General features: G+C 34.8%; 1 protein-coding gene across 2 annotated transcripts in view; it reads left to right on the plus strand.

The window, feature by feature from the left end:
- The window catches only part of MINDY2 (MINDY lysine 48 deubiquitinase 2), a 72,610-nt gene that overhangs the window by 26,550 nt on the left and 30,261 nt on the right, over positions 1–15,799 (plus strand). The window contains exons 4-5 of one of the 2 annotated variants that reach the window (XM_032417036.1): positions 4,446–4,604; positions 14,122–14,224. In XM_032417036.1, coding sequence (XP_032272927.1) covers positions 4,446–4,604; positions 14,122–14,224 — 262 coding nt within the window. The remainder of the gene's footprint in view (positions 1–4,445; positions 4,605–14,121; positions 14,225–15,799) is intronic. The other variant, XM_032417037.1, reaches the window with a different exon arrangement.

The following is a 15,799-nucleotide window of genomic DNA, read 5'->3' on the forward strand; positions in this document are numbered from 1 at the left end:
ATTTCTTAAGAGAAATACATGTCAGATAAAAAATACCCTACATATAAGATGCACTCTTAAAACTGTTTATAAGGTATTATGATTACATTACCATTAGTTGTGAGGATAACACGTACCAAACTGATAAGGCTGAGTTTAAGCTGGTGTTTAATGTTATACAGGTGTGATTTAATAGTGTTCTTCTTTGTATAATTTTATGTGAACAGAAAGTTTTAAGCCTTAAATTTAGGAAAGACCAATGTAGAGCTGAAATCTTCTTAATTAAACTTCTTTGCCAGAAGTAGTAATATAAACAAAAAGCGTATTTTTTCCAGTTTTGTTTAATGATAGATACCCTGACAACACAAGAAAGCACTGTGTGTGTGTGTATGTATGACAGGTTATTAAATGACTGCAAATATATTTTTAAAGTATATTTTATATTTAAATTAAAAATATTTCACCATGTCAGAAGTACCTTTGTGAAAAATTCTAAAAAACAGTTTAACCACTGACTTAAAGGAATCAATAGTAATTCTTTCTTGGGATATAAGCAACCATCCCAAGGATTTATATTTGATATTATTAATATCATAATTTGGGTTTAGGAACAAAATGGCAAAATGCTTATCCTTTAGTTCTTTGTTTACAAATGTTCATTTTTTTATCAGTGTTAGTAATATTTATGGAGATTATCAAATGCTGTCAATTTAGATATTTTATTTTTAAGATTTTATTTATTTATTTGACAGGGAGACATACAGCGAAAGAGGGAACATAAGCAGAGGAGTGGGAGAGGGAGAAGCAGGCTTCCCTCTGAGAAGGAAGCCTGATGCGGGGCTCGATCCCAGGACGCTGGGATCATGACCTGAGCCGAAGGCAGACGCTTAACTGACTGAGCCACCCAGGCGCCCATAGATATTTTAATATTACATAATTTATAAAGAAATATAAAAGATGTATAAAAGTGTTAGCATGAGCCCAGGAGCTATTAGAAATTATACCTACCCTAAAGGAAATTGGGTGACTGGCAACCAAGAATTTAACAAATGTAGAAGAAAAACTAGTAGCAGTAGAACTATAATCCTACAATAGCCCACTATTACTATTTTTTCAGATTCATCATTGCTATGGCTTAGGAAAAGTTTTATAACACTGAGGGAAAAAATGTAAGCTGATTATTTTCAAGGGTTCAACTTTGGATTGAAGAAATATATTGTTTTGGGAGAATATAGTTATTAGGAAGAGGTGAAACTGATGAAAGCCAGACGATATAACAATGTTATCCTATTATAAATTCTTCATTGATAAATTTAAAAGATTTGAGTAATTTCTGGGTGCCTGGGTGGCTCAGTTGGTTAAGCGACTGCCTTCGGCTCAGGTCATGATCCTGGAGTCCCTGGATCGAGTCCCGCATCGGGCTCCCTGCTTAGCAGGGAGTCTGCTTCTCCCTCTGACCCTCCTCCCTCTCATGCTCTCTCTATCTCATTCTCTCTCTCTCTCAAATAAATAAATAAAATCTTTAAAAAAAATAAAAATAAAAAAAAAATAAAAGATTTGAGTAATTTCTATTTTCAGTCTGTATAGTCTCTTCAAATGGAGTTTTATGTTATCTGGTAAAACAGAATTTTGTTCTTATGACCTAAGTTTGTCTTTTTCAGATTTCAGAGAGAGTCCCTAGTTTTAATATAAAAGGATTTATTTCATGTTCACCCTTTCTAGTATAAGACCCCTGGTAGGCTATAGTCCCCTCCTATTTTTTTATATCTTCAATATGTAGCACAGTGTCTGATTAACAGTAGGGATTAAATAAAAATTGTATTAAATTTTATATATTGGGGAGCGCCTGGGTGGCTCAGTCATTAAGCGTCTGCCTTCAGCTCAGGTCATGATCCCAGGGTCCTGGGATTGAGCCCTGCATCAGGCTCCCTGCTCGGCGGGAAGCCTGCTTCTCCCTCTCCCTCTCCCCCCCTGCTTGTGTTCCTGCTCTCGCTCTCTCTCTCTCTGTGTCAAATAAATAAATAAAATCTAAAAAAGAATTATATATTGGTGTTTTTTGTTTCATCAAATATATCCTCTATAAGTATGACCATATTGACTGTATTAAAAATGTTAAGAAAAACATGTTTTAAAATAGTATTCCTTACAGATCTATGTGACCATATTTACAGAGAAAACAGAGGTGGACAGAGTGACTCCTTAATTTGGGCAACAAGTCTTTGTATTTGTCTTTTTCTTTCTCTGACTTCATCTCCTACACTTTCTACTTAATTTTGTTCTAGCTATTCAGGACTCCTTGCTGTTCCATGGACATAGTATCAAATCATTTCTGCATCAGAGTTTTTGTACTAGTGTCTACTTTGTTTGGAGTGCTTTTTTTCCCTGAGCTTCACAGAGTCAATATTTTGCTTTGGTTGATATTTAAGTGCCATTTTTATAGAGCTCCCCCACCTTTTTAAAGCAGTTTACAGCAAAACTGAGTGGAAAGAACAGAGTTGCCATATACCTCCTGTCCCTCCCTGCCTCCCCATCCCACACATACAAATGTTCCCCTACTATCAATATCCATTCATCAATACATAATTATCACCCAGAGTCCATAGTTCACATTAAAGTTCACTCTTGTTAGACGTTCTGTGGGTTTTGAAAATGTATAATGACAAATTTCCACCATTATAGTTCCCTACAGAGTAGTTTTATTGCCCTAAAAAATCCTCTGTGCGCTGCCTATACGTCCCTCCCTCTTCCTAATCCCTGGCAGCCACTGATCTTTCTACTGCCTCCATTGTTTTGCCTTTCCCAGAATATCATCTGGACTCATACAATATGTAGCCATTTCAGGTTGGCTTCTTTCACTTAGCAATGTACATTTAAATTTCCTGTGTCTTTTCAAGCTTGATAGCTCATTTCTTTTTTTATATATTTTATTTTTATTTTTTTAAAGATTTTATTTATTTATTCGACGGAGAGAGACACAGAGAGAGAGGGGACACAAGCAGGGGCAGAGGGAGAGGGAGAACAGGACTCCCCGCTGAGCAAGGAGCCCAATGTGGGACTCTATCCCAGGACTCTGGGACCATGACCTGAGCCGAAGGCAGACGCTTAACAACTGAGCCACCCAGGCGCCCTCTTTTTCTTTTTAAATTGTGATTTAAAAACAATATAAAATTTAGGGGCGCCTGGGTGACTCCGTTGGTCAAGCATCTGCCTTCGGCTCAGGTCATGTTCCCAGGGTCCTGGGATCGATTGCCCGAGGCGGGCTCCCTGCTCAGTGGGGAGTCTGCTTCTCCCTCTCTCTCTGACCCTCCCCTGCTCATGCTCTCTTCTCTCTCTCAAATAAATAAATAGAATCTTAAAAAAACATATAAAATTTAATCCCTTAATATTTTTAAGTGTATAGTTCAGTAGTGTTAACTATATTCACGTTGATAACAGATCTCTAGAACATTTCATCTTGTAAAACTGAAACTCTAAACCCATTGAACAACTCCCCAGCTTTCCCTTTGTCCATCCCCTGACAACCACCGTTCTACTTTATGTTTCCAGGATTTTGACTACCTAGATATTTCATGTAAGTGGAATCACATAGCATTTGTCCTTTTGTGATTTCTTACTTCACTCAGCATAATGTCCTCAAGTTTCATCCATATTGTAGCATGTAATAGAATTTCCTTTTTTTTTTTTTTTTTTAAGATTTTATTTATTTGACAGAGAGACACAGCGCGAGAGGGAACACAAGCAGGGGGAGTGGGAGAGGGAGAAGCAGGCTTCCCGCAGAGCAGGGAGCCCGATGCGGGGCTCGATCCCAGGACCCTGGGATCATGACCCGAGCCGAAGGCAGATACTCAACGACTGAGCCACCCAGGCACCCCAATAGAATTTCCTTTTTTTTTTTAAGGCTGAATAATATTCCATTGTATGTATATACCACAGTGTCTCTATCCATTTATCTGTCAGTGGACATTTGGGCTGTTTCCACCTCTTGACTATTATGAATAATGCTACAATGAACATGGGGATGCAAGTATCTCTTCAAGATGTTATTTTCAGTTCTTTTGGATATATGCCCCAAAGTGGGAGAGGTAATACTCTTTGACTAGAAACTTTGTCTTTGGTCTTTCTGGTCTAAAATAGGTCCCTCATCCCTGTCAGTCTGTATGTCATTATCCTGTTCAATTTTCCTTAAATACTTGACATTATATTGTATATATATTTGTCTCTCAAAATAGAATATTAGTTACAGGAGATCAGGAACTTTGTTTTATTCACTGTTACCTCATTAGAACTCAAATTAGTGCCTGGTACATAGTAGGCACTTAATAAAAATTGGTTGAAGGGACAAATAAATTGGATAAAATGGAAAAGTAGAAGTAAATGTGCCTGCATTCAAGTATCTTGAATTGTTGTTGTCATTGTCATTGTCCTTTGATTTTTCTCATCTTTACCTTTCTCCTTTCTATTTTCAGAATATGAGTGATGCTATGGCAATCTTGCACAAACTACAGACAGGCTTGGATGTAAACGTAAAATTCACTGGTGTTCGAGTATTTGAATATACCCCAGAATGCATTGTATTTGATCTTCTTGATATTCCTTTGTACCATGGGTGGTTAGTGGATCCACAGGTAAGTAGAAAATTTAAAATTATATAAACACAAATGTAGTAAAATTTTATTCATTTGGAAATTTAATCTAGATTTATACTTTCTGATTGTTTTATATATATATATATATATATATATATATATATAATTTTTTTTTTTTTTTTTTGAGAGAGAGAGTGAGCATGAGTGGCAGAGGGAGAGAGACAGCCTCTTAAGCATGCTCCACACGCAGCATGGAGCCCAACACAGGGCTTGATCTCATGACCCTGAGATCATGACCTGAGCTGAAATCAAGAGTCGGACACTTAACCGACTGAACCACGCATGTGCCCCTCTGATTGTTATATTTTTGTGGTTTTACCTGAAATTAGCCAAATTGTGAGGTTAAGGGCACTGTCCTCCAGACTGCTCAGTTTGTCCAAGACTTCTGACTATAACTTCAAGGAGTCAGGAGTTACCTACGAAGTTGAGTCCCCATTCTCACCAACACTTGTTATTATCTGGTATTTGGATTATAGTCATACTAATAGGTATAAAATTGCATCTCATTGTGGATTTGTTTGTATTTCTTTTGACTAATAATGTTGAACGTCTTTTCATGTGCTTATTGGCCATTTGTATATCTTCTTAGGAGAAATGTCTGCAGATCCGTTCTCCATTTTTAATTGGGCTATTTGTCTTTTTGTTATAGAGTTGCAAGAGTTCTTTATATATTCTAGGTATAAGTCTCTTACTAGATAAATGATTTGTAAATATTTTCTACCATTCTGTGGATAGTCTTTTCACTTTATTGATGGTGTTCTTGCAGCCAAAAAGTTTTTAATTTTGATGATGTCCAATTTATCTCTTTTTTTTCTTTTGTTGCTTATGCTTTTGGTGTCCTAAGAAGGCTTTGCCTAACCCAAAGTCACAAAGATTTACTCCTGTATCTTCTTCTAAGAGTTTTATAAAGTTTTAGTGCTTATATTTAGGAGTGTGATTGATCAATTTTGAGTTAATCTTTGTATATAGTTTGACGAGGGATCCATTTTTATTCTTTTGCATGTGGATATCCAGTTGTCCTAGTAGTATTTGTTGTACTCTTTGTAAAAGATTATTCTTTCCCCCATTGAGTTGTCTTGGCACTCAGAGTGATCTTTGTAAAATAACCCTCCCCTTGATGCCTGTGCCCCCCTCCTTTCCTTAAAAACCTCCACTGTAACTCCAATAAGATACAAAATCCTTATTAGAGTTATGATATGCTGCATGACCTAGACTCTGTATCTGTCCAACTTCACCTCATATAATTATCCCTTTTTTTTTTTTTTTTTTACTACTCTCTAGTAATGCTGACTGCTCTTCTGTTCTTCAGACATGTTAAGTTCATTTCTATTTCAGGTTCTTCTACTGGCTGATTGCCTACTGTGGAACATTGTTTTACTACCCTACGTGTTGTTCTCCCAGATCTTCACGTTTCTGGTACCTCATTATTCAGATCTCAGGTCAAATATCACCTTGTTAGAGAGACCCTTTCTGACAACTTGTTGAAATTAGTCACCCTCCTTTTCCTCAGTCATTTCCTCTCCCACAATCCTATTTGATTTTCTTTACCACTTACCGTTATCTGGAATTATTATTTATTTATTTACTTGATTGGCTCTCATCTCCCTCTAGAATGTTTTATGAGGGCTGAGCTCTTATATCTCATTGTTTGGAACAGTGGTTGGCACATAGTAGGTTCTTAGTAAATATTGATTGATGGCATGAAGCATGCATACATGTCTCCATGCGTTAACTACAAGGACGGAGAGATCATAATAGCAGTGGTTTCTCCATCCTTGTCTGTTGGTAAAAGCAACTGGTAGTCTGGGCAAGGAAAGCATGGCTTACTGTAAACAGGGCATCTGTATCTTTATTGGCATTCTGTCTCTGAGAATATCACTGAAAAGTGTAGCCATGTCTAGCATTTTACATATCCAAGGTGAGCCATGTCGCATCCTGGCAGATGACAATGCCAGATTGCCTAGATTCTTGAGGAGAATGAGCTGACCGCCTGAGGAACTTAAGCCTGAGTTCTTAAAAATTTTACTCAGATCATCTCTCTGACTGTCTGTATAGAACTATATATTGTCTGGTAAACAGTTGAATTCATATGCTTAAAGAAAAACATATACTCAAGTGTAGAACTGAAATTGTTCATCAGACTTTTCTGGTATACACAGTGATTTTCAAACTCTTGGAAGGGGTTCGGGCTGTGCTTTTTATCTATTTTACTTACTTATTTTGTGACAGAATGATTCTGCTGCTGAGAAAGGAAAAGGAGCGATGCAAAAGTTTGTAATCTATAGGTGTATATGAACTGCCTCTCAGAACTGGTTAGTTCTTTGTATTCTGATGATGTATTCTGCAAATGATTATCTTGCAAATAAATTCCAGCTTTTCTCTTGATGGTGAGCACCAGAATTCAGCCACTGAGAGGATATTTCTCCATTATTAATTGATAATAACTCTTTAAAAGCAACATTGGAAGCCAGATAACAGTGGAAATGATATATTGAGTGTGCTGAAAGAAGACAAATGCTAACCTATAATCCTGTTCCCAGAAAAATTATCTTTCAAGAATGGAACAAAATCATTTTGTAGATTAATTAAATTAAGATAGCTTCCTTGGGGTGCCTGTCTGGCTCGGTCAATAGAGCATGTGACTTTTGATCTCAGGGTTGTAAGTTCAAGTCCCACATTGGGTGTAGAGATTACTTAAACATTTTTTTAAATCTCAAAAAAAAAAAAAAGCTTCCTGGCAATAGACCAACATTAGTGGAAATTCTAAACAAGGATTTTAGAAATAAGGAAAATGATCTTGGAGGGAAAAGTGAACGAAGAGAAAATAACATGATAAATATGTGGATAAATATAAATGTGGACTGTATCAAATAATAATGCTATCTTTTGGGATTATAAAAAGGAACATTAGCAAATACAAAAATAATAACCTAAGCTGGGAGGAAGGTAAAGTATTCTAAGGGCCTAGAATTAATTGTTCAAGAAGAGAATATTAACTTCTGACTTTGTGTAGGGGTAGATGTTATAGTTTCTGTAACTTCTTTGTCCAATGTGGTAGCCAAGTGTAGCTATTTAAATTTAATTAAAAATTTAGTTTCTGAGTTGCACTAGGTATATTTCAATTGCATGTGGCCAGTGGATATCTTATTGAGCAATACAGATTTGGAATATTTCCATTATTACAGAATGTGCTATTGGATAATGCTCTTTTAGAGTAACTATGAAAAGAATAGAAGACATAGTGGGTAACTTCTAGATTAGTAGAAAAGAGAAAAATTAATCTAAAGAGAAGGAAGAAAGAAGAGGTAAAAGAATGTTGAACTGATGGGACAAAGAGAATAGATTTAATAAGTTCAGGTATGTAAATAATTATAGTAAGTGTAAATAGGACTAAATGCTCTAGTTAAAAGTGGTTCTGAGGTTGGATTAAAATAATACATATTTGTTGTTCACAAGAGATATAAAAAACAAAGGTAGCAAGTAAAGAGAGGGAAAAAAAGATGCCATACAATTGCTTAATGTTTAATTTGCCAAGTAGATATATTTATTTTAGATTTGTATGTGCCCAGAGACACCTAGAAAGTAAATACCTGATTGATTGCTCATTCTTTGGACCCATGGGAACTGTCACAAAGAATAAAGGTCAGTTTTGGACAATAAAAAATAAAATTTGTGGGCGCCTGGGTGGCTCAGTCATTAAGCGTCTACCTTTGGCTCAGGTCATGATCCCAAGGTCCTGGGATCGAGACCCACATCGGGCTCCCTGCTCGGCGGGAAGCCTGCTTCTCCTTCTCCCATGCCCCTGCTTGTGTTCCCTTTCTCGCTGTGTCTCTCTCTGTCAAATAAATAAATAAAATCTTTAAAAAAATAAAATTTGTATGCATCTAATCATATAATCTCAAAGTACATAAAGCAAAATTTAACAGAATTATAAAAAGAAATAGATTGCCATACTGGAAATTGTTATATCTTTGTCTGTAATTGACAGAAGCAGAAAATAAAACCTAATGAATATATATTCTTTAAAAAAATTAATTTTTATTTTTGAATAATTTCAGATTTACAGGAAATTTACAAAGATATTACAGAGAATTCCTGCATACTTTTCACCCCATTTCTCTTAATCTTACATGACCTTGGTACACATATCAAAACTTAATATTGGTACATTACTATTAGCTATATTAGAGTCTTCAATCACATTTCACCAATTTATTTTTTTTAAGTTTTTACTTAAATTCCAGTTAACATACAGTGTAATATTAGTTTCAGGTGTATAATATATTGATTCAACACTTCCATGCATCACCTGGTGCTCATCACGACATGTGCACTCCTTAATCCCCGTCACCTATCTCACCCCCTACCCACCTTTCTCTGGTAACCATCAGTTTGTTCTCTACAGTTAAGAGTCTGTTTCTTGGTTTGTCTCTCCCTTTTTTTTTTTTCCTTTGCTCGTTTGTTTTGTTTTTTAAATTCCACATATGAGTGAAATCATATGGTATTTGTCTTTCTCTGACTGGCTTATTTCATTTAGCATTATACCCTCTAGCTCCACCCATGTCGTTGCAAATGGCAAGATTTCATTCTTTTTTTATGGCTGGGTAAGATTCCATTGTATATATACACCACATCTTCTTTATCTGTTCATCAGTCGATGGACATTTGGGCTCTTTCCATAATTTGGCTGTTGTAGATAATGCTGCTATAAACATTGGGGTGCATGTATCCCTTTGAATTAGTATTTTTGTATTCTTTGGGTAAATACCTAGTAGTGCAATTGCTGGGTTGTAGGATAGTTGTATTTTTAACTTTTTCAGGAACCTCCATACTGTTTTCCAGAGCAGCTGCACCAGTTTGCATTCCCATCAACAGTGCAAGAAGATTCCCCTTTCTCTACATCCTCACCAACACCTATTATTTTTTGTGTTGTTGATTTTAGCCATTCTGACAGGTGTGAGGTGATAATCTCATTGTACTTTTGATTTGTATTTCCCTGATAATGAGTGATGTTGAGTATCTTTTCATGTGTCTGTTAGCCATATGTCTTCTTTGGAAAAATGTCTGTTCATGTCTTCTGCCCATTTTTTAATTGGATTATTTGGTTTTGTTGGGTGTTGAGTTTTATAAGTTCTTTATATTTTGGATACTAACCCTTTATCGGATTTGTCATTTGCAAATATCTTCTCCCATTCCATAGACTGCTTTTTAGTTTTGTTGGTTGTTTCCTTTGCTCTGCAGAAGCCTTTTATTTTGATGTAGTTCCAGTAGTTTGTTTTTGCTTTTGTTTCCCTTGCCTCAGAGACATATCGAGAAAGAAGTTGCTGCAGCTGATATCAAAGAAGTTATTGCCTGTATTCCCCTCTAGTATTTTTATGATTTCAGTTCTCACACACTTCACCAATTTTTCTACTAATTTTTGTTGTTGTTGTTCCATGATCTAATCTAGAATAATACATTGCATTTAATCATCATATCTTCCTAGTCTCCTGTCCATGACATTTTCTCCTGGTTTTTTTCTTGAACCTGACTATACATTCATGAAATTTACAAAAACTGACCTACGACAGGGCTATAAAGCAAGTTTCAGCAAATTTCTAAGGATTTAAATCACATAGAGTATAGAATATCCTCTGACCACAGTGCAATTAAGCTAGAAATCAGTAGAAAAACAATAGAAATAGTTTGGGCCAAAAATTTGGATAATGAAAGTCAGAGTATATTTTAACCTGCACAATAACTAAATCCATATCAAAACTTGTGAGATTAGGTAAAACAGCTTTTAGAGGGATTTTTAAAGCCCTAAATTCATATATTAATGAATAAGAAAAGATTGAAAGCTAATAAACTATATATCCATTTTAAGAGCAGAAAGTGTTTTAAAAAAAAGATCAGAAAGTATTAAAAAGCAGAAAGTAAGATTAACAAAGCTAAAATCTTCAAAATTCTTCAAGTAAACATTCTTCAAAAAGATTTTTTTTTTTTTTTGACAGAGACAGTGAGAGAGGGAACACAAGCAGGGGAAGTGGGAGAGGGAGAAGCAGGCTTCCCTCTGAGCAGCGAGCCCTATATGGGGCTCGATCCCAAGACCCCGGGATCATGACCTGAGCTGCGATCATGACCCGAGCTGAAGGCAGATGCTTAACGACTGGGCCACCCAGGCGCCCCCTTCAAAAAGAATTTTAAAATGACAAACAGAAGGGGCGCCTGGCGGGCTCAGTCGGTAGAGTATGCGACTCTTGATCTTGGGGTTGCGAGTTCGAGCCCCACACTGGGTATAGAGATTACTTAAAAATAAAGTCTTTTAAATAAATAAATAAAGTGACAGAAAATGAAATTTTAAAAATATGTCATTTACATAGCGTAAGTTCCTAAGAATAAAGCTGACAAAAAGATGTGCAAGATCTCTGTGTGCACAATTTTAAATTTGAGAGAAATTAGAGACCTATGTAAATGTAGGTCTCTGTTCTTAGATTTTAGATTTTAAGACAATTTATACAAATGTCCATTCTCTCTAAAGTAAATTAGTAGTTTCAGTATGACCCCAAACAAAATCCCAACAGATTTATGGGGAGTAGTTTTGGAATGAGACAAGTGGATTCTATAATTTATGTGGAAATGCAAAGGGCTGGGAATAGAAGCCATGATATACTTGAAGCAGAACAAGCAGGGAGGACTTGCTCTTCCAGATAGGAAATACTTTAAATATTGTAATTAAGATTTGGACCAATGACAGAATAGAGAAGCCAAAAAGACCATGCATATATAGACAGAAGGCACTGTAGAGCAACAGGGGAAAGGCAGTCCTTATAATAAAAGGTGCTAAGGCAATTAGGTAGCCATTACATATTTAATTAGATAGCCAGTTAGATAGCCAATTTGGATTTCTAATTAGTCAATTGGAAAAGAATGAAATTATTTCCTCCAACTCACAGCATAAAATTTGTTCCATATGCATTGATATTTAACTGTAAAAGCTAAAACTGCCAAAGTTTGAGAGTATGTTTCTGACCTTAATGATAGGAAAGGATTTCTAAACAAATACATTAACCGTGAAGAACTTTGGTAAACATGACTACATTAAAATTGAGAACTTGTATTTATTTAAAGAAATGCCGAAGAAAATGTAAAAGCAAGCCCCTGAGAGGATTACAACTTATATAATGAATAAAGAGCTCCTACAAATATATATATATATATATTTTTTTTTTTTTTTTTAAGATAGGCAACCCAGTTTAAAAAAAAAAGGAGCAAATGACTTGAACAAGCACTTTACAAAAATGGTTATCCAAACAACTAGTGAACATATGAACTAGTCATCAGGGAAATGCAAATAAAAACCAAAATAAGATACCACTATTATACACCCATTAGAACAGAACAATTAATATTTAAAAGTCTGACAGTACTAAATGTTGGAGAAGATACGCAATGTAGAGAATTCTCATTTCCCACTGATGAGAAAATAAATTGGCTTTCTGTTTTGGAAAGCAGTTTGGAGTTCTAGAGCAAAGTTGAGGATAAGCATACGTTAAGACTTAGCAATTAGACAAAACATCTTTCCTAGAGAAACTCTTTATGTGTAGAATAGGATAAATGTATAAGCATATTCATGGCAGTATTATTTGTCATAGCCCAAAACTGCAAGCAACTTAGCCATCAAAAAATGAATGAAAAAAAATTATGGTATATCCATACTGTGGAATACAATGAAAACGAACAAAGAACAGCTGTACACCACTACGTATAACTACCTAGCATATAATATATTTGCTTATTTGGTTTGTTGTTTGTCTTTACTCTAGAATGTAAACTATATGAAAGCATAGACCATCTCTTTTGTTCACTGCTGAGTCTGCAGTTTCTCTAACAGCACCTGGTACACAGCTGTGCATAAAAGGCTCCCAAATGAATTAATTGAATGAAATGCTAATGTAGAGATTTGGCCTATGAAATCTCTGTATTGAAATCTTTATATTGTTTATTGCTGGTCTATGGAAGTACAATTGATTTTTGTATATTTATCTTTTATTTGTATTTTGTGGATTCCTTAGGATTGAAAATTCAGATCCTTTGGAAAGAGTTAATGTTAAGTCACTAAGGAAAATTGCTGTAAACAGTAAAAGTGTTAAGAAAAATAATGAAAATCTAAAGGAACTGTGCCCTCAAATTGCTTCTTAAGGGTCTAAGTTTTCACTTTAAATCGAAACTGGAAGTCATACTCTTCTGTGTTGTTTACATAGAATCGTAAGAGTCTGCTTTCAAAGAAAAAGCCTTATTGGCTCTACATCAAAAGATTGACAAGTGAATACATTTGTGTATTTTAACATGAAATGTTCAAGATATGTATATAACATTTTTTCACAACTCCCTGCTTTGACTTTTTTCAATTAACTGCTCTTCTCAACAGTCGGTCCCACAATGGTTCAGAGGTTTTTCCCATTCTAGAATTTTGCAGGAACAAAGAAATTATAGCCTAGAGCAGTTTTTCCTAAACTTTGCAATGCAGCAGTGGAATGAAAATTTAGACAGCTGAGAAGCAATTTGAGCCTGGAATTCTTTTAGATCTTTTTAACAAGCTCCCTAGTTTGAGAACCATTGTCCAGAGTATTATTTGAACAGATATATGTGAAGACTTGTGGTATTCAAAGTGTAAGTATTCAAGAAGATCATTTGGATGTTTAAAGAAAACATTGGCCCTCTTATGTTATATCTATGTATTAATTTATATTTGTTTAATTATGTATATGTCAATACAGTAGTACATGTAAATAGTTTATAAGTAAATATATTTTACAGTTGGGATGGCAATCAAAACAAGTTGTTTAGACACCAGAAACCTATTTTTTCTTCAGTAGTCAAAGCAAAGTGTAATGGGAGGAGAGTAGAGATGCCCAGTTTCATTTTCCTTCAGCTTAAAACTTTGCATTTACTTTTCTACTCTACTGCCAAAGACAAAGATTAAATAAGACTCATGAGGCAAATACTATCCCTGATTAATATAAACTTTTTTTCAGGAAAATGACATAGTTACGTCTACTTGCATCTCCACTATACTTTGCTGAGAACTAAATAATAAATAAAATGGGAGAACTTTGTTAATCCCGTAAATTATCTTTAGATTTGCCTTGCTTTAAATGCAAAATATTTGTTTTTTAGAAAAAAAAACCTGAAATGTTCTTATTTTTCCTCCTGAAATAGTTTACTTTTTATTTTAATCACTAGCATCTTTACAACCTTAAGAAAGAAATAAAGTTGCATGTAATAATCCCATTTCATTATTTTTTGCATAATTGAAATACAGCTAAGCGATATTTTTCATAATGTGTTATAGTGAGCTGTAAACAAAATTAGGAACTGTTGGGTGTTGATTTTCTTTTTCAGAAGTCATATTTTTACATTTAATATTAGAATAAAACCCTAAAGAGTGAAATGGGTTTCTTTGTTATTGTTTTTAATCTTATCATGATTAGTGAGACAGTCGTTTGTTTTCTAGATTGATGACATTGTAAAAGCTGTTGGTAACTGCAGCTACAACCAACTAGTGGAGAAGATCATCTCTTGTAAGCAGTCAGACAATAGTGAGCTCGTTAGTGAAGGTGGGTGAGTGCTGCTATTACCTGATTTATTCTTGGCAAAATAACCTGTGTTATAATTTAGTAGCTTTTAAATGTCATAAGTAAGACTTCTAAAAAATCCAAGTGATGCTACTTGTAGGAATTAAAAGAAGTAATTATTCATAAAGATACCAGTGAAAGGTTTTTTTTAGAACCCTTTTCACTTGATTTCTAAAATCAGGCCTGGATTCTACTAAAAGTCTTTGGAATCACTTGTTAACTTTGATACGATCAATTACCCAGGAGTTATTGATAATTACTTTTTTTTAAAAAAAGGATTATTATTTGGGAGTACTGAGTGAACTTTATATAATTCATCCTCTAATTGATTGAAATGAGTATTATGTACTCATTTCAATGAGTGTTTATTTTAGTAGAGCTCTGCCTTATGTTTCAGTACAATATAGTATATTAAAGCACCATTCTAAATGAAAGTATACCTCTGATCATCAGATTTCCTAATCCCTAACTAATTAAATTGCTAAATTTATCGTCGTAGAAGCAGTTTCATGTTTTTTCAGCTGTGTTCTGGTCAATGAAGGGAAAAGCACATTTGAAACCAGAATGCTATCAGGAGCCATAGTATTTGGATATACCTTTCCTACAACCCACTTCACTTTCTTGTAAATATGTACAAAAACTTAGGCTGCTGTTGTCCTCTGTTTGAAGGGTAAACGAGATAGAAATCGTGAGAAGTAGGGGATGGGCTTCATCATCCTCTCAGACACAGTTCTTTTACATGAGGTATAATAAAAGTTGATTATAATCACCACATTTAAAAAAATAAAACTAAGTGACTACAAGAGTATATAAGAACATATGAGAAGGTATGTACATGAATCACATACTATATTAATCAGAACCCAAGTAATTATTCAGTTATCCATAAGTTTAACATGTTTATTCAAGAAGCAGGTAGGAAGAAAAGAGAGTATTTTAGTGGACACTTATCCTAGGTTTTTACTTGTAATAAATACATAAGCATACAGGGATACTGATCACTGATTTGTATGACAGCTCTTTCACTGCAACCCAAGGCAACAAAGTTTAATTTTAGGGGAGAGAGGAGCAACAAAAGCTGTTAAAAATACTTTCAATTAACAAAATTCCATTCACTAGAACTTTCCATTCCTTACCCAAACTCTTATTACTATATATTCCTAAAAAAACAGACTATAAAGAAAATTTCCATGTGTAGGTTCCAGCTTTCTCCATAACTTCCAATATGCTATTCAGTAGTAATTGAGGGAACAATAGGATTCAGCAATTGTTAACAGATGGAATAATAGCTATATTAGGGATATTTGGGTGAACAGGCTTATAGGGTAGGAAGCTATAGGGAACACTTGGTAACAGCATTTTCCCCAAGCTAGGCTGTAATGTAACAAGGTAATGTACTTAGGCAGTATGCTAATTAACAAAGTGAACAACAACAAAAATCCAGCCCCTTCATCACTTCTTTCTCTCACCTGATGTTACAGCTATTGTTACTATTTCTCTAGCATTGATTCCCCAGGGTAACAAAAAACTATAACTAATTTATATAGTATTGATACC

Source organism: Phoca vitulina, unplaced genomic scaffold, assembly GCF_004348235.1.
Source record: "Phoca vitulina isolate PV1807 unplaced genomic scaffold, GSC_HSeal_1.0 scaffold20, whole genome shotgun sequence".
Classification (NCBI taxonomy): domain Eukaryota; kingdom Metazoa; phylum Chordata; class Mammalia; order Carnivora; family Phocidae; genus Phoca; species Phoca vitulina.